The 25,144-nt window shown below is 41.5% G+C and overlaps 1 protein-coding gene across 1 annotated transcript in view; it reads right to left on the bottom strand.

Moving 5' to 3' along the window:
• The window catches only part of PAPPA (pappalysin 1), a 237,473-nt gene that overhangs the window by 111,199 nt on the left and 101,130 nt on the right, over positions 1–25,144 (bottom strand). Inside the window, exons 8-9 of the mRNA XM_069474586.1 lie at positions 15,010–15,138; positions 9,876–9,967 (exon numbers count right to left, since the gene is read on the bottom strand). Of these exons, the coding sequence (XP_069330687.1) occupies positions 9,876–9,967; positions 15,010–15,138 (221 nt within the window). The remainder of the gene's footprint in view (positions 1–9,875; positions 9,968–15,009; positions 15,139–25,144) is intronic.

Raw genomic sequence — 25,144 nt, 5'->3', positions numbered from 1 at the left:
TCCTCTGGCCACTCCTTTCAGCTTTAAAGTGTCCTTGGTTTCAGTGTATCAGACAATGACTGGCTCGAGCTAGATACTGGGGGTATCATACAAGAAAGGGTATGGATAACCTCCTTCCCCAAGGGTGAAGGACACAGATGTGGAAGTGAAAATCGTGGAGTGTCAATAATATCACAGCTGTGCTGGTATAGGGCCAGCATGGAGGTACATGAAGTGGCATGTTCACCTCTCCCCCTCATCTGCCTTGATCCGCATAACTGGTTATTCTTTCTCCACCTCTACTGTCGTCCCTCGGTATCTGCAGGGGACTGGTTCCAGGACCACCCTCAGATGCCAAAATCCACAGATACTCAAGTCCCTGATATAAAATGGCACAGTATTTGCATATAACCTATGCACTTCCTCTCGTGTACTTTAAATCATCTCTAAATTGCTTATAATACCTAATACAATGCAAATAGTTGTTCTACTATATTGGGCTTTTATTTGTATTTTTTTTTATTGTTGTATTGTTATTTTTTCTTCTTTTTTTCCCCCCAATAATTTCAATCCAAGGTTGACTAAATTCGAGAATGTGGAACCTGAGGATATGAAGGGCCACATGTATGCTCATCCGTCTGAGCCAGCAGTTGGCCACTTTTTCTGTACAGGGCCAGATAGGAAATATTTGGCTTTGCGGGCCATACAAGGTCTCTGTGGGAACAACTCAACTCTGCCTTTGTGGTGGCAAATATGTAAACAAAGGAATGTAGTTACGTTTCAATAAAACTTGATCTGCCAAAACAGGCGGCAGGTTGGGCTGGGCCGTGGGCAGTAGTAGTGTGCCAACCCCCGGGCTGTGCAAGCATGCACGTGACTATTGTGCCCAAGAGTGGGGGCCACAGGTACTAGGGAGTTGCTATCTCCTTCCTTCATGCCTAAGCGGCAGCCTCACCATTGTCCTCGAGGATTAGAGCCTGCTGGGCTTTCGCCTCATCCCTCCTTTGTTCACTACAGTCCAGCCATGCTGACTTCTGACTTTCTTTTCCTTCTTCAAAAGTTCTCCCCTGCTGAAAAGTGAATAGTCTGAACTTCTTCTTGTAATCCTTGCTCAGTCATCTGCCCCGTATCTCCCTAATATGCCCACTTCTTATTCAACCTGCAAGCTTCAGCTTAAAATGTCACATCATTAAGTTCTCTGCGATCCCTCAATGGAAAGGAGGCCCTTGGGTCATATACCTCCAAGTAGTTCCACTTGGTGGCATTTTTGACACCGATCTTTAAATAATTATTGGTGTTATTTTTCCAACCTCGCTGGCCCTCCTTGTTCACTGCTGTTTCCCTTGACACGAGCACAGTGCTTGGCACACAGCAGCCATCAGTAAATGCGGGTGGAATGAATGAATGACACAACCCAGCAGCCAAACTGCACCATCGTCTGCCTGGGGCTGATCGCACAGGTTAGAGAAGCAGCCGATTTTTTCTGCAGGCTCTAACAGTGAAGTTTTCACACAATCCTGACTGCCCATCCATCATTTTATTTTAAGCACATTACTTCTCTGTCCAAAAAAGAAAAGGAGGATACAATTAGGTCTATATCCCTCACTTGCTTAATATTTCAGTTTCCCCCAGGGCACTCCCTTCAAGTGGAGATCACAGCTCATGAATATTAAATGCCTTTTCCAACCCAACATGGACTGCGAGAAACAGCAGAGAGCCAGGAGCTAAGAAAAGGCCCCTGACACCTGGCCCAGAGGCCTCTTCCCTCTTCCAGGCTACCTCGGTCACCACTGCACAGATGCACATGAAGGCACATGTATGTGCAGATGGATTTCTGGTCACTTTAAATGCCACAATGAAGTCCTTGTTCTTGGCTACCCAGATTCACCTGCCTTGGACGCTGGCTGTTTTTCAAAAGCGCACATCAAAGTTTGGTCTCAATTCCTCATATTCAAGCAAGTACCAAGTAGGTTCCCGGAGCCTGACCCCTTCCTGAGAGTCAGGAAGCTGACCTGGGCTGCTGCGGGCTAGAATTCCTCCCTTCTGGCGTCAGAGGCCGTCCTGTTTCTTTTCATTCCAGCACCGCCTCTCTGTGGGGTAGGCCTCCCGGGTTTCCAAAGGAGGTGGTAAGCCTTGGTCGGAGGCAGGACGGCAAGCTTGATCCTAACCGGGGCTGACTCAAGGGTGTTTGAATGCGTCCATCAGACCTCCCTGTCGAGGACTTCAGATCTTTGGTCCTGCTGCACCGCAGCCTTCTGCCCCATCTCCTCCTTTTCCTGCTCTTTTGTCCCCTCAGTGACCCCCTGTGACCCTTTGGGTGAAAGGAATTCCTTTCTCCTCCCCAAGCCTTCATTTCTTTTAAAATGCATGGTTTTAAAACAATAAGGGATGTGGGATTTAAATTTGAGAAGTCAGAGCTGAAAGGGCCCTGGGAGCACATCTAATTCACCCTCATCACTTTATAGCCAGGAAACTGAGAACAGGGGGTTCCGGCACTTTGCAAAAGGTATCACAGTAATTCAGTGGCAGGATCTAGTTCAGGACCATCTTTGCCAGAGATGGACTGGCTGCCTGTGCATCACTCACAGCGGAGATGGGAGGTGAGGAAGGAGAGGCCGCCTTCACTGACATTCTCGATGGTCTGCTAACTGCTGTGCATTGTGCTAAACACACTAGAGATGTTATTTCATTCTTTTTCTAAACAGAGCTATAGGTGTTATAATTATGTCCATTTTCCAGAAGAGGAAACTGAGGCTCAGAAGGGGGATAGGAGGTGACCAAGATGACCCACGTAATAAGTGCAACGAATAGACATTTGAACTCAGACTGCTCTGTCCCCTGCCTATTGCTGTGACAACCTTGTGAAGTGTCAAACATATTCTACCCTTAAAAACAATTTGGCTACTGCCAATGGAGGGTGATCTGTTAAAAAACAAAATATAGCCCAAAACATACAATGGCCCTACATTGGGGGCATAGGCTTTATGTGGTAGAACATTTATTGGGTGATAACAACTGAAAATTGTTGTTTTCATGACTCATGAAAATGGCAGAAGGACATATGCATTCATTCACTTTCATTTCCTGCTGTGATTCAATGGCACTAAACAGAAATAGCGGAAAAGAGAAACAGTCTCTTGATTTTAAAGAGTTTGTCTGGATATTGAGCAGAGTCTTCAGGGCAGGCAGACAGGGTTGGAAGTCTCCTTCTCTGATCTGCCTGGCTATATGACTTTGGGCAATTCACTTAAACTGCCGATGCCTCAGTTTCCCAATGAGCAAAATAGTTAGTGTAACTATTCTGATGCTACACAGTTGCTGGGAGGATGAATAAAATCATTTAAGAAAATATTTAGCCGAGCGGCTGGCACAGTCGGGTGCCTAAACATGGAAAAACTTCATGGTTAAGTGTGCAGACTCTGCCTAGGTACTGTGACTCTCACCTCTGCTATTTCTAGCTGTGTGACCTTAGGCAAATTACTTAAGCTCTCTGAATCACAATTTTTTCCTCTATAAAAGTAGGATAATAATATCATCTATTTCATAGGGTTGCCGGGACTTCTGAATTAAGAATATTAATAACAATAATGTCAGCAGCAGTAGCAAACCTATAGATAACACTTGTCAGGTGTCCCTGTTTTAAACACTTTACATATACAAACTCATTCTATCCTCACAACAACTCTAAGAAGTAGGAATTATTACCAACCCATTTTACAGATGAGGAAACGGAGGCACAGAGTAAAAATGTCTGGGACAGCCTTTTCACCCGGAATAGACGCTCATAACCATCATACCACATGTCATTATGCCAGTGCGAAGCAGGGCACCCATGCAGCTGCTAGATTATTATTATTGCCACCACCACCATGACCGCCACTCATTGTCCTCTTTCGTTTTTCCCTTTTAAAGGCCTGTCCTCAGGTCAAGGGAAGCTTGACTTCAAGAAAGTGTTTGGGGGAAATTTACTACGTTTTCCACAGAGGGAGGTCTGAATGAATACTTGTAGCCTGGAGAAGTTTTCTTTTTAATTTTAATTTTTTTTTTAAGGTGAGAGGTGGATCATCTATTATGATTTCCCATTGTTAGAAAGAAAAATAATAATAAATGCAATTCCCAGCAGAGCCCATTCTTTCCCCTCTCCTCCAGCAGATGCTGTTTTCCTTTGTCGTCACTGTTGTTCTAAAGTCTCATCGGAACATCCACCAAGAAGACACGGCGATTCATCTTCTTGTTTTCCTTTCTCGCCTGGACTGGGAGCAGGCGGGGCAGCCTGACAGAGGGGCCACGGGCTCAGCGACCTCCCTGCCCCTCCCAGCAACTGGTGAGGAGGCAGACGGATCCCTCCTCCTTCCCCTTATCTGCCTCCCGTGGGGGAGGGAGGCGGGCGGGTGGGTGCTAATTGAGTTACTGGCCCTGGCTCTAGCACAGGGGCTGGGATGCTGTGTCAGGGATCGGAGACAAAGTGAGGCTAAGGGCAGCGAGCCAGGGAGAGAAGCCGGGTGGGGAGGGAGGGAGAGGAGGAGACGTAGGGAATGCCTGCCTGTCTGGGAGAGACAACGTGGGGGTCCCTTTCACTTTGTTTTCCTAACGATATATCAGCGGAGCAGGATTTGAAATCCAAAGCCTTTAAATAGCTGTTTGACAAATCAGGAGTCCTCGGATGAGGAAAGCAGCTTTAGAGCTTTAGAGCCCTCGGTCCGATCACCCTCATTTCACAAAGGGAGAAACTGAGGCTCTGAGATGCTAAGCTGTAGCCAGGAGGCTTGTGTGTGGAAACTGGGACCTGGACCCAACCGTCCTGAAGAACACAGGGTCGTAAGTCAGAACCCAGCGTGAGGACTTCTCCACTGCATCTCCTGGAATGCATTAAACGTCAACCAGAAGGTCGCAGGGTGACCCGCTCGAGATATGTCACTAAGCATCACCCCTTCTGGGGATCCCTCACATTTCGTCTGACTAATTTGACCATTACCTGCCCCCCTTCCGCGTTTATCAGCAGCCTGTCTGTGGTTTATGACTCAGTGCTCAGGAGCAGAATTCCCAGCGCCGTGGAACAATGCCTCCAGCCAGTGCCTGCTGGGGGACTTATCATTTTACTGATACCACATTTCTGAACTGAAACCTCAGGCCTGGTGTATGTTATATTTTTAAAAGAGGGAAAACGGACAAGATAATTTCCACATTGCAAAGGATGTAGCCTGCATTGCCTAAGAGGCTTGCGGGGGGTGTTCATTTTAACAAGCAGCTTACTCCACGCTGGGGGGTGAGGGCACTGGGGCTGGGAAAGCGGGAAAGGGAAGTCCCCAGGGTGTTGCATAATAACACATTGGCACCTTGGGAATACTTCCGGATGTGTGGGCTTCTGAAAAGTGAATGAGAATGTCACCATAAATCTGTCACCCACCCTAATGCTGGTGTTACCAACCCAGGGAAACACATTGGCCCTTCTAAATGGCCAGAGATGAAGGAGGAGGAGGAGGAGGAGGAAGAGGAAGAGAAGGAAAAGGAGGAGGGAAAACAGAAGCAGAAAGAAAGAAAGAAGGAGGAAGGAAGGAAGGAAGGCAGGTGGGGGAGGAAGGAAGGGAGTCGCTCAAATGTGGAGGCAGAGCAGAAAAAGCAGGGGCTCTTGATTCAGTCTGGAGATACAGGTCACACCTCTGCGCTGTGTGACCTTGGGCAGGTTACAATAGGTCATTATAGGACTCAGACCCCACGTATGGAAATAAGAGACCTCACATAGTCTCATACTAAACAAAGGTGCCTGACGCAGAGCCTGCCACCAAGCGCTGCGATCCCCAAAGCCCGGCCCGTGGACTGATACAGTACAAGGCATGTTAGAGACCAGGCCTCAGAGCTCCGCCACCCCCATGCCACCCCCTGCCCCACCTCCCCACCCCCTGTCCGTGGAAAATTGTCTTCCATGAAACCAGCCCCTGGTGCCAAAAAGGTTGTGGACTGCTGACCTAGCAGGTAGCCACAAATGGTGGTTGTCACTGATATTCCGCCCCTCCCAAGAAAACCTCTCACACAAACACACACTGAAAAAAGTAATAGTTCATGTGCACGAATGAGGCTAAACCTCACAGATCTTATGACAATAATTTTCAGCCAGGATTTTAAGTGACAAACAATCAACAGGAACAACTTGGGACAACTTAAGCAAAAAAGCACACAAATAAAATCCATTCGAAAATAATGGATACTTATGAAAGACTCTCTGGGAGGGCGGCAGAGCCGGGCTTGAGTGCTCTGAGCCCCATTCCAAGCCCAAGATTAGGTCCCAGGACTGGTTTTGTGAAAGGATCCAGAGCTGTTGCTATGCACAGTCATTTCAGCTTTGATGTTAGATGCTGTCCCTGGTACTTGGGAAATTGGCATGGTTGTGGCTACTCTCACTGTCCTCATCAAAATGGCTTCTGCAGAATCCTTATGTCTTACCACCACTAGCTTCTAATTCAAAGCCTTGGGTTGGTGTGTCCAATTGCAGGGGAAGAGGGAAGGCCTAGGCTGTCTGCCCACACACAAGCTACACAGGAGCCTAGGAGAATGAGATGCTTGGGTCTTCAATTGCTGTAGCAAGGGTTAGGCTCTGCCTCATTAGGAGAATTATTCCCTCAGTCTAGGAAGGGAGATACAGACAGTATGAGTCCAAAAATATTGGTCAATATCTCCCACTGCTGGGTTCTGGGACTTTTACCATTTTCTGGATGTTAACATTGAGGCTTAGCCCAGGTCACACACCTAAGCCACGGTGTGTCTGATCTCTTGGCCACTGCCTTGATCACTGTCTTCACAAACGTTATGATATGACCAGTGTCCATCTCAGCAAAGTCCCCCACACTCTACCGTCATCTCTCTGACTCATGAAAGCTAGGTGTGTTGGGAGCCAAAGATTCATTGTCTATTTCTCAGCCATTCCTTTTAGAGGGAGATAGTTTTCTAGACTCAAGCTATGGGGGCTGTCCTTGGAATGCAATCCCTGGGAGCTGGGATCTCCGGACGACTCCTTTCTTCCCGGAATGCCTGCGTCTCGGTGTCCCTAATGGGACTATGCCAGTGAAGGGCACAGCTGAGGTCCTTCCTCTAACATAAACCCCACTCCATATACAGGGGTAGCAAACAGCCTTCCCTGGACACTGTCCACATCACTGATGGTTTTGTATTCCATTCCATCGATTTGTTACATGAATTGTTCCATAACAATATTTTTCTCATTCACCCCTAAAGCCTGCAGACTAGGAGCTGTCTTCTTTGCAGGCAGCTTACCATAGTGAGCTCTGGAGTCAGACTCTCTTGGTTTAAACCCCAGCTCCAACACTTAACTGTGTATCCATGGCTCGCCATCCATGCCTCAGCTTCCTCTTTTTTAAAAAGCAGTGCAATGAAAGAGTTGTTACGAGAATAAGAGTTTATAAATGTGGTTGGTATATAATAGGTGTTTAACTAATATTATTTAATATCAGTAGCAGAGCCCTTAAAATCTGGTAGAGAATTATAGTCTATAAAACAGATCTATGAGCATCCCAGTCTCATCCTCTTGGTAACATCTTTATCTTCATTCCTTTCCTCTTAATCAGCCAGTTAACACAATTTGAAAAACACAGATCTAGTCCAAAACAGTCACTTTTGCCAAAGTAAAGAAGGAAAAGTGAGGGCCAAGGAGGAAAGGCAAGCTGGGGCTAGACTTGCAGTCCAGGGCTGTTTCCATCAGAGTCTCCTAGTCCCTACCACTGTATGTTCCAAATGCAGTTCTTCTAAGACATGGTGGATCATGTCATAATTTTCACCAACTCTCTGTGCCAGGCTCCAACAACCAAGAGTATCAAAGGCCCCAAATCCATGGACCTGGTGTTGACAAACTTTGTAGATAAAGGACAAGCTAATGAACATTATAGGTTTGGGGGCCACAGAGTCTCTGTTGCAACCACTCAACTCTCTCATTATATCATGAAAGCATTCTAAACAATATGGAAATGAACAAGCATGGCTGTGTTCCAATAAAACTGTATTTATAGTTATAGGCAGTAGGCCAGTTCTGGCCTGTGGGCCATAATTGACAGACCCCTTCCATGGACAATGAGCTTTCTACCTGTAAAAGATTTCCTTATTTCTGTTTATTGTCACATAGGTCTAAAGCAACACGGCATATGTATGTCAGGGCTCAAGCACGTCTCTTAGGGTATCATATCCTACTTTCACCACATCCTACCCTCTTCCCAGAAGCACCTAAGTTACATGCCACATTAGTGCGAGTAAAATAGGCAGATATTTCCAGCATGGTCTGGGAGTAATGCTGGTTGCCGTGAGGATGGTGGTAAAGGTGAGGGTTTGGTTTAAGTGGAGCTCAGGATTACAAGGAATTCAGCCCCCCACCTTGGAAATCACACACAGAAGTGCAGACAAGGCTCTTAGAGATCACTTGACCCAATCATTTTGATTTACAGGTGGTAAACTGAGGCCCAGACTAGAAAAGTGACTTGGCCAGCTTTAAGCAAGTTCTGAGCACAGCTGGCACCATGGTCTAGTTTTCTTTAATTTTAGTCCAAGCTTCTTTTCACCACACCACGAGGCTAGTATCAACCAAATTCAACCCAAGAGTGGAGAGAAAAAAATCTGCAACTGAAAAACCCAAGGTCCTGTCTAGAAAATCCCACGTCTTTCCTCCCTAAGCACCTTCCTTTCTTCTAACCACAAACTTTCACCGAGCACCTCTATTGTGCTGCTCAGCCCCCACTGGGTGCCCAGGAGATAGTAGGTGAGCAATAAATGGGTGTTGAGAATTGAATATGAGATGAATGATACGTGGTTTTACTCTCACGGAGAGCTCAGGATCTACCAGGAGAAAGGATGTTAAATGTACCCCTGTAATGCTCTGCAGATGCCAGGATGCGATGACATCTCCCCGCCTTTAGTCCCCCTAGAAAATTGCCTTTGGTGAGAAATCTTCCCACTAAGGTTTTCACCCCCTCTGTAGCTGCCCCTTCCCTCTTCAGATGGAGCACCTCTGTCTTTTGTACTTGCAAATGAATTGTGATTAGTTTTCACCTCCAGCCCAGGGGATTAGCCGGAGGACCTTTGATCTTCAGGTATCGATTTGCATCTTAAAGGAAGTATGATCTCATCTGGGCCAGCTCAAAATTCCATCCCTGCCCCCAACCCCTGTCTGTTTACCAGCCCCAGGCTGGCCAGGGCCTCCCAAGTGGGGCTGAAACAACAAGATAGCCAGACTGTGCAAAAAGGCAGAGGAAAACAAATTTCCCCACAGACTCTGTAAAGGTGGGAAAAGGACGTTTGCTTTCTAAACACAGGCTGGTCTGCTATTGCTCTTCCCTCCGATCAGAGAAACTGCCCAAGGTTCTGAGTCTGCAGAGGGCCCTGGTGCTTCCTAGATCCTGGCTAGAGGTTATGCACCAAAATGGGCTGAGCAGGCTGTTGAGAATCAGGCAAAATGAGGTTCAAGTCCTGGCCCTTCAGTCACTGCTGACTTGCATGACTCCAGAAGTTTCATAATCTTTCTAGCTTCTGATTTTTTCTCATCCGTGAAGTAACAAAAACAGCCTTAAACATCTATAATAATAGCCACCCCAGACAGCTCGTGTGAAGAAAAGCAATAATATTTGTAAGGTAAAGCTTGATCCAAAAAGTAACCTGTCATTACCATTATCTACAAGAACATAAGCTTTTGAGGACTTGTTTTGTTTGTTTGTTTTTTCACTGCTGTATTTCCTGATGCCTAAAAACAGTGCCTGGTACATAAGAGGCACTCAATAAACATGTGTAATATACAAGAGTGAATGGTAATGTAGACATGACTATTGTTGTTATTGTAATTGACCAGCTATTCCACACCGTCCATTTCTCCAGCCAGACCCTGAGACACGGCAAAGACTCACCAATGCAATTGAAGGAAATTTCCTGTCGGCAGAAAAGGGAGCAGCCATCACCATTGATCTTATTCATGTCATCACATTCTTCACCTTGGCTTCTGCAGAACCGATACAAAAGAGAAATTTGACAGATCAGTTTCAGAACTGTGGCCAGACACGGAAAAGTCCCTTTCTGGGCCATGAACCTTTCCTGAGACCTTGGACAGATCCCTTTCTCTGTCTGAGTCTCTGTTTATTCAGCTTCAAAATAAGACTCATAAAAGGTGTAGATTTATAAGATACTATTCTATTTGTTTGTGTTTCTGATGACAAAGTAGAATTCCTGCTTCAAACTCATTCTCTGAGGTTTCAAGTCAGTTAATAAGCCAGATGGGAGTAAGACATGGATGAATAGATGAACTAATAAAACAACAGACCTAGGTCCCACAGTGTCTAGGAAATCTCACTGCCATTTTCGTGTTTCTGATCTTAAAAGGACAAACTTGAAGGCAATGTTGTAGGTTCTATAATATAAATGTTGTTTCTTCAAAATTCCCTGCCTTGATATCTCCCTACTCCCCTCAATATACTTGAAGGTAAAGATTTTTCTCCATTCGCATGCTCGAGTTTAGTCATTTTTTCATTGGCAAGTTTTGTTTTCTCCGTTGGGCGTGTCATTGCATGGTGTTGAGAACTCCAAGGCCTGTGGGACGATGCTACTAAGAAGTAAAAATGCCTCCTCTTGTTTTCGTTGGAATCATTTCCATCACCTAAGGATGATTTTGCAAAGGTTGGGTGGGATGTGCACAAAATGAGCAATGCTCTTTGGATTGGGCTTAGGCAAGGAGTAGGAGGAGAAAAACCTGAAATTCTGGATGGATTGTGGCTTTCTGGAAAATTCCCATCCTTTTAAAAACAGAAAACTTGGCTTTAGAACCCCATGCTTCAAACTAACTGTGTGGTCTTGGGTAAGTCATTTGACTTCTCTCTGATCTATCCGTGATGATCTAAAGTTAGGTAAAATAAAATGAAATATAATTAAAATTCCATTCTTCAGTTACAGTAGCCACATTTCAAGTACTCAATAACTATGTGGCTAGTGGCTACTGTATTAGACACCACAGAATTGTTTTTATCATTGCAGAAAACTCCATTGAACAGTGCTCTTGTAGACAGGTGTTGGGCCTCGGGTTTCTCATGTGTTAAAATGGAAATAATCAGGCCTAATCCTTAGAGTTTGGTGCAAGAGTAGAATGTAACAGTGTGTGGCATGTAGTAGATGCTCAGGAAATCACAGTTCCCATTCCCACTTTTCCTTGGGAGGTCTCTACAGAGTGTGTGGCAGTTGTCCCTCCCTCCCTGGAGACCAGCTGGGACCTGTCACAGCATGGAAGAGCCCTCAGACATCTCCTTTCACCAGGGCAATTAACACTGGGCAATGTTTGTTGCTTTTAGGAGGTGTCGGAGTAGCAGGATAGTGTCACGCAATCAATCCTTAAGATGGCTAGGACACTGCATTGATCTCCAAAGAGCCACCCAAGCTCTCTCCTGTCTGCAATCCCACGAGCAAAGAAGAAGTCCATATTCCTAGCTGGTCCCAGAATTCTCTGCCAGTGAATCTTGCTGGCTGGGAATTGCTGATGACCTTGAGCTTCTTAGCTATTTCATGGGTTGTCTGGGAAGAAACTTTTCTCATTCTTTTAAACCTGGGCTTGTTCCCTAAGCCACAAGAATACTTCCAACCTGCCTTCTATCACCACTCAAACATTAGGGTCACCACAAATATCTTCTAGGCATGACAGATCTATCATTAGATAAACAGGTTCTGAGAAACCTTCTCTGACCTCTCAAGGTGGAGCAGGTGACCATCTTTCTGTGTGTCCATAGATATCTTGCTCCATCAATCACAGCACTTGTCAAACTTAACTGTTTCTGCCTGTTACTTGAGAGCCCCCCACACTTGGCCATAAGATGCCAAAGGAGATGACAGAGCCTTGTCATCCTAGCACCTCAGTGTCTGGCTCAGTGCCCGGGATGTAGCAGACAGCACGCAGCCACTCCTTTACTTGTTAGGTTTGCAGGGTTGTAACATCATACATTAATGCAATGGTGAATCCAGATGAGGACTTGGCTCTCAGTTCACATAATGGTTCTACTCCTTACTGGGTGTGTAAGCTTAAGAAAAACTCCTTAATCTCTTTGTGCATTAGTTGTCTTTTCTGCAAAGTATAACAGGACCTGCCTTGTACGCTTGTTGGGAGAACTCAAGGAGATAGTAATGTAGCAGAGTGCCTCATGCATAGTAGAAGTTCAATAAATATTTATAAATATCATTAACATGATATTCATCCAGTGTTTTCATCTTTATACTATATATGAAATTGCAATGATCTGTTTCTGTGAATCGTTTACAACTGAGCCCTCATCTATTAGGAACCTCATGGAGCGTTGTGTCTATCCATATTCCTCTGTAAATTCCCTTACAGACACAGCAAATTGACATGTATCATCCCATGAAAAATCCTATTAGCTAAGATGATACCTATCCTTTTTCCCAAAGTTTTCCTTTCCTTCTTCCTTTTTTCCTTAGGGAAACATCCATAAGCTGCATGTAGTTTTCTACAAAGTATATCAACAAATATTTGGTATCTGTAGGTAATTTAACTAGTATTTGATGTCTATGCGGAATACCAATTCTAGGTAAAAGCACTAAAAAACTGTATTAAATTAAGAACACTACCTAAAATTAATAACAATAATGATGATAATAGTTTTACATCAGGGAGTAGAATGATAGAGTCTACAGTGTTTTTCCAATGCATCTATATCTGTCTCCAAAATGGATAGACTAAGCTATAGATCAGGCTCCAAATCTTGAGATTTAAAAAAAAAATGTGCTGAATTAGAAAATCTCAAATCACAATTGTGGGTTGTCAGCAATGATTGCAAGTGTTTTTGGAATATTCTAGATATGCAGCTCAATCTTAGACTTGCAAATGATGAGGTACTTTCTCCATAGAGATCACTCTGCTTAAGTTCAGTGCTCCATCAGACAACAGCTGTATCAAAGGCTGGAAGTCAATACTTTAATTTGGGACAGAACAGTGAAAGGTTTTCCTTTCTCCAATTTTGTTGCATCGGAAACTATATATTCTTATTCTGCTGCTGCATTTGGATGTGGCTCGTAAACACACATAACATCGTATGTTATATTTAATACAACACATCATTAATTTTATTCTCAAACGAGCGAGAAGCTGTATAGTCTATGCTTGAGGAGTCAAATTCTCGGCACTCACCTGATCTGCACCATAATTCAATACTTAAAAATCCTAACATTATCACCTCAATATTAAAATCTCAACATTTCAGATAAGAAGTTATAGGTGCAGAACATTTGACACATAAATCTATATCCCTGATATATACTGCATCAGCAAGCCACTTGAAATCATGCAAATAATTGTTACTTGCCTTATCAGTGCCAATGTTTTTAAAGAATGTCATTCCTTATGTCAAAAACTTGAATTAGTACCTATCCCTGAACAGTTGGCATACTTCAGTGGGTGGGGGGCAGGGAGGGGAAGACGCTTGTACATACTACTATCTTTTTGAACAGCAAGTTGAAAAGGTGTAAGTCACTGGTCCTTAGATGATCATATTTTCAACATCCCTGTTTCCTTTAGTGCTAAGTCATGATCAGAAAACATACTGCTGGCCAATAACTGATGTCTATGTGGACGGGTAGTCCTAGGCTAACTCTTTTTACTTGCATGACTTCATCATCCTTGCTATACTGCTAGCTGGTTCTTTCATCCCGAAGCAGAGGTTTTCAGTTTACATTACATACCACAAAATCAGCAGTAACAAATTAAAGTGTTCTTCCCCTCTAGCATTAGTGTTAGTGATAAACAGAAAGAAATTGTCATCTAGCACTTCTTTTTCATACATGTACTACACCTATGAGCTGATTCATGTTCTGCACATCAGTGGTTTCATCCAACTGTGAAGCAAATTCTTTTTTTACACCACCCCTCCCCCTACAGAAGTAGTAATTGCAATTCCATATTGCACAGATATTATGTGACACCCAGCAGTGCTATTTAATGAAGGAATTTTGCCAATAGCTTGTTTTGCCATCTCCACACATAATGTTTATCATTAAATCTGTCAATAGTTTCAGAAGTCTCTTAGCAATAGTGTGACTTGCAAATAAATACTTTAGCACCCAGGAACATAATTTTAGCAATAACGGCCTTAATTTTCAACGATTATTCGTCTCTTCTCCACCTTTAGAGACAAAACTCTCAGTTTTGTGCCAGAAAACATTTCTTGTGCTTATTCTGGAGGAAAAGAGCTCAAAAGTTTATTTATGAGTTTTAAACAATGCGGACGTCTTGATGGCTTCTTGCCCCTCTTTGGCAGTTGCATAACATCTTGTCCTGAGGACAAGAGGATGAATAGACTGATAATCTGACAAAAAGCCGTTTTTAGACATGCATCTTTGTGTCTTCTAATCATAATTTTCTTTTTTGGCTGGAGTCTTCACTTACTGATTCATTTGCCTCAGTGTACTCATATTCGCATTCAACATTTCCTCTGGAGTACTGTTTTCTATTTATAGCTTAAACTTATGGTGAGTTGGAATACTCTGCTATTTTTACCGGCCTTTGACCCATTTTGCAAAATGTTGATATAACATGATACAACAAAAGTAACAAATAAATATGCAGTTTTAACAGATGTAAATGGTAACCAGCAAACCATGTAAAAGTGTTTTAACCTAGAGAAACTGTATCCTGTTACCCGAATGTGGGCTATGATGGAAAAGACTAAGAGAACCCTTGCTGCACACATAAAACAATTAAGAACAAGAGCAAATGGTAGTCAGTGCATAATGGCAGCTCTGTGTAAATCATACATTGTATTACCTACTTGAGAAATGCATGTGTTCCAGAAAGAGTCACTGCTTTTCTGCTGAGGACAGCAATTTGAAGACCAGTGGATAAACGACTGGGGATACTTGGTAACTCACAGATCATATACTGAAGAGTATTTCATAAGCATTTATGGCCCTTATCTGTTCATTTCAGCACCCTAACCATCTCTTGGCCTAATCAGCGTCCCCCCTCCTCTTCTTTGCTCAGCTAGATCTACTTACTTCTGGATAATTCCGTCACCACAGTACCCACTTCCATGGGTGTATATGGCAGCAGGTGATGGCTCACTCTCTTCAGTTCCCGAAATAGTTATGACCCGATACTGGTACACACTGCCAGGATTTAGATTCCTGGAAAACATATAAAGAAGACTATTAGCTATACAAATGCAACGCTGGGGGCAGACAAGGAGAGAACAGAAAATTGATCCCCCGGAGTACATGCTGTCAGTTTTGCTCATTTTTGAAATCAAATGCACATTTAGTTATCTAATAATTTTTACTGTCTCCTATGGCTAAGGCACTGTTTTTATTGCCTGCTATGGTTAGGGCAGTCTGCTAAGCATAATGGAGTACGCCAAATTGTACAGCAGTAATAACTAACATCAATTGACTGATTAATAACTGTGTATACGTTACTAGGTGCTGTTTCTATCTTTAATTGAAGCTTTACCAAAACCCCCAGTGGAAAAGTATCAGATGGCATGTGACTCATAATGAAGGTGTTTGAGAGAAAGCCATCCAGAAAAAATAAATACGATAAGCAAAAGCACAGAGGTGGGAAAGCCCCACGATAGAGTCTCTGGGCATTTTCTTATCTTTTTCCCTCATTTAAAAACCTGAGCAGAAACCTCATTACAGGCGAGCAAGGTCCTTCCTCCTGCAGCATATACAGTGATTCTCCTCCTCCCTGTCACTCACTTCTCCCTATGTCTTTCACTCTTGACAACAACAATAATAATAGCAGCATCCATTAATAGAATATCAGGCCCTAGGCTAAGCACTTTTCATGCATTTCTTATTCGAGAATCAAAACAACCCTACATGGCTGCTAGTATTTTCACGTTGATTTTACAGATGATGAATCTGAGATAGAAAAAGGTTAGGCAATTTGCTTACAATCACATGCTATTAAGCAATATCTTATATTCTGCCTGTCCAATCCATATGTTAGGTCTGTTTTAATAACTCATCCATTGCAAAGTGGGGTCATGTCCTGGAATCCCATGGGTTGGTTCCTGCCAGATTTCCCATTTGCCCAGATTGCATCTCCCCTCAAGATCTCCTACTACCTGTTCTGACTGCCTCACCGACAAACCACCAAACGAATGCGATTACTGCCAAGCAACCTCCAAGGCAAATATATGTTTATATCAATTTCCATGACCAAATCTCCACCCTTATATCCTTTTTGACCACTTTCAAATGGAGGTGTTATTTCTCTGTTTCGTTTCCCTCTGGGTTATTTATTTATTTTTTAGTAATGATAAATTGCCATGGGAAAAACACAAAATGATAATGAAGAGAATTCCTATCAGATTCCAGAGTTGGGGGGGTGGATTTCATAAACAAAAGGGTGATGTCAAAAAATCTCAAGTTCTCCTGCCCATCTGTTATTTCAGCTGCTGTTAGGGCTGGGGCTGTTTGGATAAGGCCAACAAGATAACAGGTGCAGGGGCAACGGACAGAGAATGTCTTTTGATTCTCAACGCAACAATGAGTTGGAGTTTATGAGCACTGAAGGACTCTGGTAAGGAACATAACCTTCCTGAGAATGTTGGACGTATTACCCCAAAGGGAGTTTGTTTTAGCAGCACTGGAGCTACTAATATCGGAGGTAGAACAGAAGGCACTGGAGAGTTTGTGTTCGGTCAGTGAAAACGAAGTAGGTGAATACACAAAAATCTTGAGACAGTGTATGAATGAATGACGGTTGCCTTGTAAACCTCTGGGATGCTAATTTGTTGATAGAACTATAGGCTTTACAATTTCTTTTATCTTATTGCCTATTTTATCCACCTCTAGACTAATCAGTGTATACATTTTCTGGTGATACTTCTAAAACCAGAGTGGGGTGGGAGAGAGAGTGATACTCCCAGGGGATACACGAAGATACAAGATAAATGTGACATGCATTCTATTATACATTCACTTTGCTCTAAAATGTGGAGGCATGTTTTATATTTCAAAAAATGGTCATGCTACAAAATAAAATAAGAAATTTGCTTCAGGCTACATCCCAGGTCCCTGGGGGCATATGGTCCCTGTCTAAATGAATAGGCCATTTCTGCAGAAGAGTGTGAGAGTGTGAAAAGTACTTCTCTACATTGTGTTTTTCACTTGTGTTGTGTGTCACAAATGATTTGTGGCTGATAATATTTAAGGCGGTTGGCTAATATTTGTGAATGTTTTCCTCCTGCCCCCACCTTGGCCTTCCTCCTCCCCTCTTCCTCCTCCTCCTCAATAACATCAATACAGAGACAAACAGACATGTTTCTGTCCTGGCTTCATCACTTGCCAGGAAGTCACGGGCAGGAGTTTTACCTCTCTGGGCCTATTTCAAATCAGTCGTAGACCTGGCCTCACATCATTCTGCAGATTGAACGTCAGAACATATAGAAAGCACATACGTGCCTGGCCTACGACAAACAGTTAATCCCACTGCTGTTAATGGCTAATCATCCGCATTCTCATTCACTGAAATTATGCTATGGTCTTTTCAGCAGAAGAGAAGGACTGACAGATAACTACATGCACCTTGGTTAGGTAAGCCCATGAAGATGGGGCTACCACCTACCATGTGTGCCATGGCTTGATGGAAAATCTTGTTTCCACTACATCATTTAGCTGGAATACCTCAGTGCCTGGCAGCTTACTCTCTTTCCAGGTGACCCTTTCCAACTTCTGAAAATTCTGGATCCCAGAAGGTTTGCCTTTACCCTGCGGCAAAATCTGTCTCCCAATAACTTCTTCCACCCACTGTCCTCCTCCTAACCCACCAGCATCACATACAACACATCTGACTGGTGGAGAAAACTTAATAACCCTCCTTCTTCCAACTGTGTGTGCATGGCTCATGTATCATCTCCCAGAAGTCTGTCAGCCTCTCTTTGAGGCAGGGGCTGTTATTCTAAGTCTTCAGATAGAACAATAGAAGTCAGAGTCATTTACTTAGTTAAAAGGCAGGGAAGGGGGAACAGGTGCAACTGCTACTGACAAGATTATGCTTTTCCACTGAAAAATTCCTACAATAAAACTGTATTTTCTCTAGTTTATAGTCAAAAGTGATGCTCAACAAGGGCTCTTTTCTCAAGAAACTAGATAGATTTTTTTTTTTTTTAAAGAAGGACAAGTTAGTGGCCTCTGAAGGCTTTGTCAGAGGTTAGAATCTATTTCATGGTTAGTCTAAAAGTAGGATATTTTTGTCAAGTTGTTCCTTTCAGCTGGTCCTAAAACCATCTGGAAAGCCTTACTACCTCTTAAACTCCTTTACCTCCTGCGCTTCCTACGTCCAAACAGACCCTGAACCCTCCCAATTCCCCTAACCCCAAAGCCTCGAGCTCACCCTCTCTTTATCTCTATTGCCACCAGCATCTCAACCTGGACCACTGAAACAGCCTCTGTCTTACCTCTCCTGCCTCTAGCATCTCCCTTCTCCAGCCTTCACAGCATCAACAGAATATTCTTAGATCCAGAGTCACTCCCAGCTCAGAATCTTCTCATTTAGTGCGGCGATGGAAGCTTGCTACCCACTTACTCTTTGTTTGGAACTAAAACTTCATCTGATTATTCATATGATTATTTTGGCCACTTCTGATTTCCTTCAAAGAAATTTGAATGCTATTTTAAGTTTTTTTTTAATTAACCATAATTAGTATTTTATCATCAATTCTTCAAACTACACATCAGATTAATTTTATGTTTCTTTTTTTTCTTTTTTTATTTAAGTGATGGTGTCTCGCTTTTTCCCTCAGGATGATGGAGTGCAGTGGTGAAATCATGGCTCACTGCAACCTTGAACTCTGAAGCTCAAGTGATCCTCCCACCTCAGTCTCCAGAGTAGCTGGGACTACAGGGGCACACCATCATGCCTGGCTAATTTTTCTTATTTTTTGTAGAGACAGGGTCTCAATATGCTCCCCAGGCTGATCTCAAATTCCTAACCTCAAGTGATCCTCCTGCCTTCATCTCCCAAAGTGCTGGGATTACAGGTGTGAACCATTGCGCCCAGCCTAATTTTATGTTTCTAGCCAACAAATTTAAATATGATGGGAATATTTGGCTATTTTGAAGACTTTTTTTGGTGGATTCTTTGCATGCCTTTTAAAAAAACATTTTCAACATTCAGCCATCATTCTTTTGCAAATAACTCAAATGACATATCTGCTTTAGGTTTGCATTTCTGGCAATTTCAACAAAACTGCTGGCATTTCTAATCGATATGATTTGTTCGATATTCCTCCTTAGAAAATCATATCGATGGTAAATGTATATCAAATTTAGAGCACAACCTATAGTAAAATTTAATTATAGATTATTAAATCATTATCTTAAAAATAATATATACATAAGGAGGCTAAGTGCCCTATGACATAAGCTTAAATATTTAAATACACACTTAAATGCATAACTTTAAAGTGTTGGTATATAGTTAATATCATGATAGGCGAATTAAAACCTATCTGAAATCTGTAGAAAGTTCACTTTATTCTTTTGGGTCTGTTTTTCTATCTTTTAATTAGGATATATGATTCTTGTTCTATACCAACGTGAAGATAAAATGAGAAATACAAAGGTACTATGGGAGGAGAGAGAGAGAGAGAGCCTCATTACACTATGGAAACATCACATTTTGCTTCTTCTAGGAACCCTCTCTGAGCCCCTGATTACTCATTATTGACTTCCTATTGTTTCCATATCATAGCATTCATTTATCATGGTCTATCTTTCCAAATAGTCTGTATAACTAAACTATGCTATACTTCTTTACAATTCCATCTTCTGGAATAAAAATAGCAATTATAGTTTTAATTTGTTGCCTATGAATCCCATGTTAACACTATGCCTCATACTTTGTATGTGCAATCTCAACCCAAACAACAATCCCTTGAGTAATTATTATTATTATCCCCCTTTTCAGATGAGAAAACCAACACTTAGGCAGATTAAGCTACCTGCCTACAGTCACATTGCTTTTGTTCATCATGGGGCAGGGACTTGAACCGGTTCTGTCTAACTCCATCTCAAGACAGTGCTCTCCAGAGGTGGAAGTCCCCAGCTGCCATGAACTGGAAAGTACAGTGGAATAGAAATCAAAAGACCTACTTTTGAATAAAAAAGAGTTTATATACAAAGACCTGTTGGAAAGATCTGGAAGTCACAAGACACAAGTTCTCCTTGAAATACTACCACGGACTCACAACCATGGACAAGCCATTTCCCTTTTCTGACCATTCATCCATTTCTTCATCTGTGAAATGGGAGTCTGGGAAGAATGTGATGATCAGTTCTGCAATCTGCAATTCTAATTTAATGAGGAACATAGTGTTGCACCTTTTCTGTCTTGAGCTGTCCTACAAGCTAGCAGCTACCTCAGCAGTTATTAATAAAAGTCTGCCCTGAGAATCGGTGTAGGTCAGGACCTACCGCCCAGATTGTCTGAACTAGAAGACATAATGGTGGGACCACCTGGGATACCTCTGGCTCAGGAAGAGCCCAAGTATTCCAGTCTAGCCTTGGGCTAAGAAGCAGAGGGTAATGCCTGGGCACTTTGTATACCAGCTTCTAGCCAAGAATGGGAAGGGAAGGAAACAACCACTCTCTGAGCTTGAGATGATGTGCCAAAGACTTTACACATATTGTTATTTTTGTTTTAATTAGAAAATATTTCAACTATATAGAAAAGTACAGAGAACACTATAACAAATGTCCATAGACTTATTACCCAGATTTGTCAAATTATAACATTGTGCCATATTTTCTTCGTACCTTTTATTTTTGGTGTGAAAGAAATAAAAAATACTGATGAAGTCTGAACCCTCCATTTCCCTCCCATACACATTTTTTTATACTTTTTGTAATTATATATTGTTTTGCATATTTTAAATTTCATAGATTTTGTTTTAATATTGTACTTATGCATCTGGCTTTTTTCCCCTCAGCATTATTTTGAGATCACACATATTGCTACATGTAGGTTTAACTTACTTATTTTGACTGATATGAGTATTTTGCTGTAGGAATGAATATATCACAGTTTACTTGGCTGTTCTTTTCTTGATAGATGCCTAGGTTGGCTCTTTTATTACTGCTATTATTGTTATTTAATCTTTTTGTTTGTTGTTTCCAACAATGTTACTTTAAACATTTGTGTTAATGTTCCTTTGTGCATGGAGCAAAAGTTTTCTGAAGGAAAAATAACTAAAATGGTATTGTTAGGTTGAAGGTAACTGCCTCTCCAACTTTATTAGATATTGCCAAATTACGCTCCAAAATCGGTGTACCAATTAACATGTCTACCCACAGACTTCTCAGTTCAGGTCCGTGCCAGCACTTGATTCTGCCAAACACTTAACGTTTTGCCAATCTGATGGCTATTGAATGATATTTAATTATTGTTTTATTTTGCCTTCGCCTTATTACTAACAAGCCTGAATATCTTTTCACATGTTTGTGGACCACATAGGTTTCTAGTCATGTGGACTGCCTGTACATCCTTTTGCCTATTTTAAATTGGCTTATTTTTTTATTTTTCTGTACTAATATGTAACTATTATATACTTATATATAGTGGATACTAATTCTTTATAATTAAAGGAGCTGCACGTACCATTCTCAGGTCTATGACTCCAATTTTTTCATTCTGTCTATGCTGCTTTGATGATTAGAAAATTTTAAGTGTTTCTTTCATAACTTGTGCTTTTCATATCTTTTGAATAAATGTTCTTTTACTCTAAGGTCATAAGATAGTCTCTTTCATCTCCTTTCAATAATTTTACGGTTTCGTTTTTTACATATATGGTCTTAATTACCTACAATACAGTTTTGAAAATGATTTGAAGTAAGGATATTTCTCTCCCAAATATGGGTGAACTATTTGATCAGCATTAGTCGATTCTTTTAGGATAATAGTTAATCCTCTCACTACTGAATTGTAACACTGTCTTTGCCATATATCGTTTCAGTGCCTACACAAGTTTGTTTCCAGGTTATCTTGTTCCATTGGTCCATTTCTTATCTATCATCTTATCAGTGCCAGTTTATCTTAATTTCCATAACTATATGAAAGTCTTGATTTATGTGATGAATTCATTGTATACTTTTGTTTTTGTCTTCAAAAGAGAATTTTTGTTCTTCCATGTGAATTCTAAGTTTCATTCTTCAAACTGCCTGTTGGCATTTTGATTCCAATTTCACTGAATGCATAGATATATTTGAGGATCTTTACAATACTGCATTCTCCCATTTACACACACAGTTTATCTTTTTATTTATTTAGGTCTTCCTTTATGGTTTCAGTAAAGCTTTAAGGCCTTCTTCGCAAAAATTTTGATGATTTTTTTTATTCGAAATAAATTCCTAACTTCAGTATTTTATAGGTGTCAATGTTATCAATAGTAGATTTTATCTATTCATACACATATATATACATACACACTTGTATATGTGTAGGTATATCTGCATTCTATAGTTTGGGATGATAAAAATAATAGAGTTTTGTAAATTGGCCAACAAGCCCAGCCTAAAGTCAAAATTTAATAAAAAATCCTGATGTTGTTTACTGGCCCTTTCTCATGATGCCTTCTTTACTCCTTTGTGTTTTTAATTTTGACACATGAACTCATGTTCTGTGGTTTTTTATCTGTGGGAATCGTGTGTCCCCTAAGTCAAGCCTATGTCCTCTCTCAGAGTGATTTTATGTTAATTTCTAGGTATGCTTGCAACATCACTGACCTAGAACCTTTGCTTTTTTTTCCAGTTAATTTCTCAGCTCAAGCATTCTCAGACCATACTGAACAGTATAAATACAAACCTCATATCTTTGTGAGGTATGAGACAGTGGTTATAAATCCACTCAGATCCTAGGCAAAGAATGGCAGTGAATTAGGTCGGGCACAGTGGCTCACACCTGTAATCCTAGTACTCCGAGAGGCTGAGGAGGGAAGATCGCTTGAGTTTTGGAGTTGGAGACCAGCATAAGTAAGAGTGAGACTGTCTATACAAAAAATGGAAAAATTAGCCTGGTGTAGTGGTACATGCCTGTAGGCCCAGCTACTTGGGAGGCTGAGGCAGGAGGATTGCTTAAGCCCAGGAGTTTGAGGTTGCAGTGAGCTAGGATGATGCCACTACACTTTAGCCCAGGTAAAAGAGAGAGACTGTCTCCAAAAAAAAAAAAAAAAAAAAAAAAAAAAAAAGTCAGTGAATTGTCAGACTGTTAAGATAGGCAGCTAGTCATATACATATACATAAATATTTTCTTTAGTATACCCTTTCACTAAACATGTGGATTTTCAGCGGTCCTAACCTTATTTTAAAGTCCTTTGTTTCAACTCATCACCTTGCAGAGTTGCAGGGCCAAATATCCTTTCCTGGAATAAGCACGGATATATAAGCCACTCAATTGACAAAAGTGATGGCAAAACAATAACAACAAAAAATTAGATTCAGAGCTTCCCCTATGTAGTTCTTAGTTCTATTTTATTTCCTGCATGTCTTGCTCCTGGAAATATCCTTTTTTATTTTTCTGATCTCAGTCATGCATTTTAAAGGATGCTGGTTATATCTGTTATATTCTACCTAGAATGTCTGGATGAATGTTCGAATTAGAAATATTTTTAGATTATTAGTTCATCAAATTTTCACATACTATTTCTAATATAAACCTGAAAAGCAGAAATTATATCAATATTTCAGTTGAGACTTCAGTTGAGTAGTTCAGTGATCTGCCTCACGTCAGAGAAAGAGAGTAATTATAAACCTGTTTGACTCTAGAACTCTTGACCTTCCATGACATTGAGCTGACTTCTTGGATGAGCACATTCTGGTGAACCAGGCATTAATATCCAATCAAATACAGGCGACTAAAGCTATTTGAAGATAAGGCAAACTTCCCTTCATGATTCTAAAGTATTTTAGGGAGTTTCAACTCAGACTAAAGCACATTTTATTTTATTTTTTTAATGTAGAAATGTAGAGAAAAATAGTTTCAGCTTTAACATATCTGTAGAGTGGGAACTGAATTTTTTTTTTTAATTTCAGCTTATTATAGGGGTACAAAAGTTCAGGTTACATACGTTGCCCATGTACCGCCTATCCCCCCGAGTCAGAGCTCCAGGCGTGTCCATTCCCTAGACAGTGCGCATTGCACTCATCATGTAGGTATACACTCATCCCCTCCTCCCACGCCCCCCTCCCCGAGTCAGCATCTTCAAGCGTGACCATTCATTCCCCAGACGGCACGCAATGCACTCATCATGTAGGCATACACCCATCCCCTCCCCCCACCCCCCCACCTCAGTCTGATATCCAGTTGGTATCATTCCCAAATGTGCATTTAGGTGATGATCAGGGAAACCAATTTTCTGGTGAGTACATGTGATGCTTATTTTTCCATTCTTGGGATACTTCACTTAATATAATGCGTTCCAACTCTCTCCAGGAGAACCAAAGAGATGTTGTATCACTGTTATTTCTTATAGCTGAGTAATACGCTATGGTATACGTATACCATAATTTACTAATCCATTCATGAATTGATGGGCATTTGGATTGTTTCCACATCTTTGCGATTGTGAATTGTGCTGCTATAAACATTCGGGTACAGGTGTCTTTGTCATAGAATGACTTTTGTTCCTTTGGGTAGATGCCCAATAATGGGATTGCTGGATCGAATGGTAGATCTATTTGAATCTGTTTAAGGTATCTCCATAATGCTTTCCATAGGGGTTGTGCTAGTTTGCAGTCCCACCAGCAGTGTATGAGTGTTTCTGTCTCTTTGCATCCATGCCAATATGTGTTGTTTTGGGACTTTTTGATAAAGGCCATTCTCACTGGGGTTAAGTGATATCTCATTGTGGTTTTGATTTGCATTTCTCTGATGATTAGGGATGTTGAGCATTTTTTCATATGTTTGTTAGCCATTCTTATATCTTCTTTTGAAAAATTTCTATTCATGTCATTTGCCCACTTTTTGATAGGGTTGTTTGATTTTTTTCTTGCTGATTTTCCTGAGTTCTAAATAGATTCTTGTTATCAGTCCTTTATCTGATGTGTAGTATGTGAAAATTTTTTCCCATTCTGTAGGTGGTCTGTTTATTCTCGTGACTGTTTCTTTGGCTGTGCAGAAGCTTTTTAATTT

The sequence above is a fragment of the Eulemur rufifrons genome, chromosome 7 (assembly GCF_041146395.1).
Source record: "Eulemur rufifrons isolate Redbay chromosome 7, OSU_ERuf_1, whole genome shotgun sequence".
NCBI classification, from domain to species: Eukaryota; Metazoa; Chordata; class Mammalia; order Primates; family Lemuridae; genus Eulemur; species Eulemur rufifrons.
This window is presented reverse-complemented; position numbering and strand designations above follow the sequence as displayed.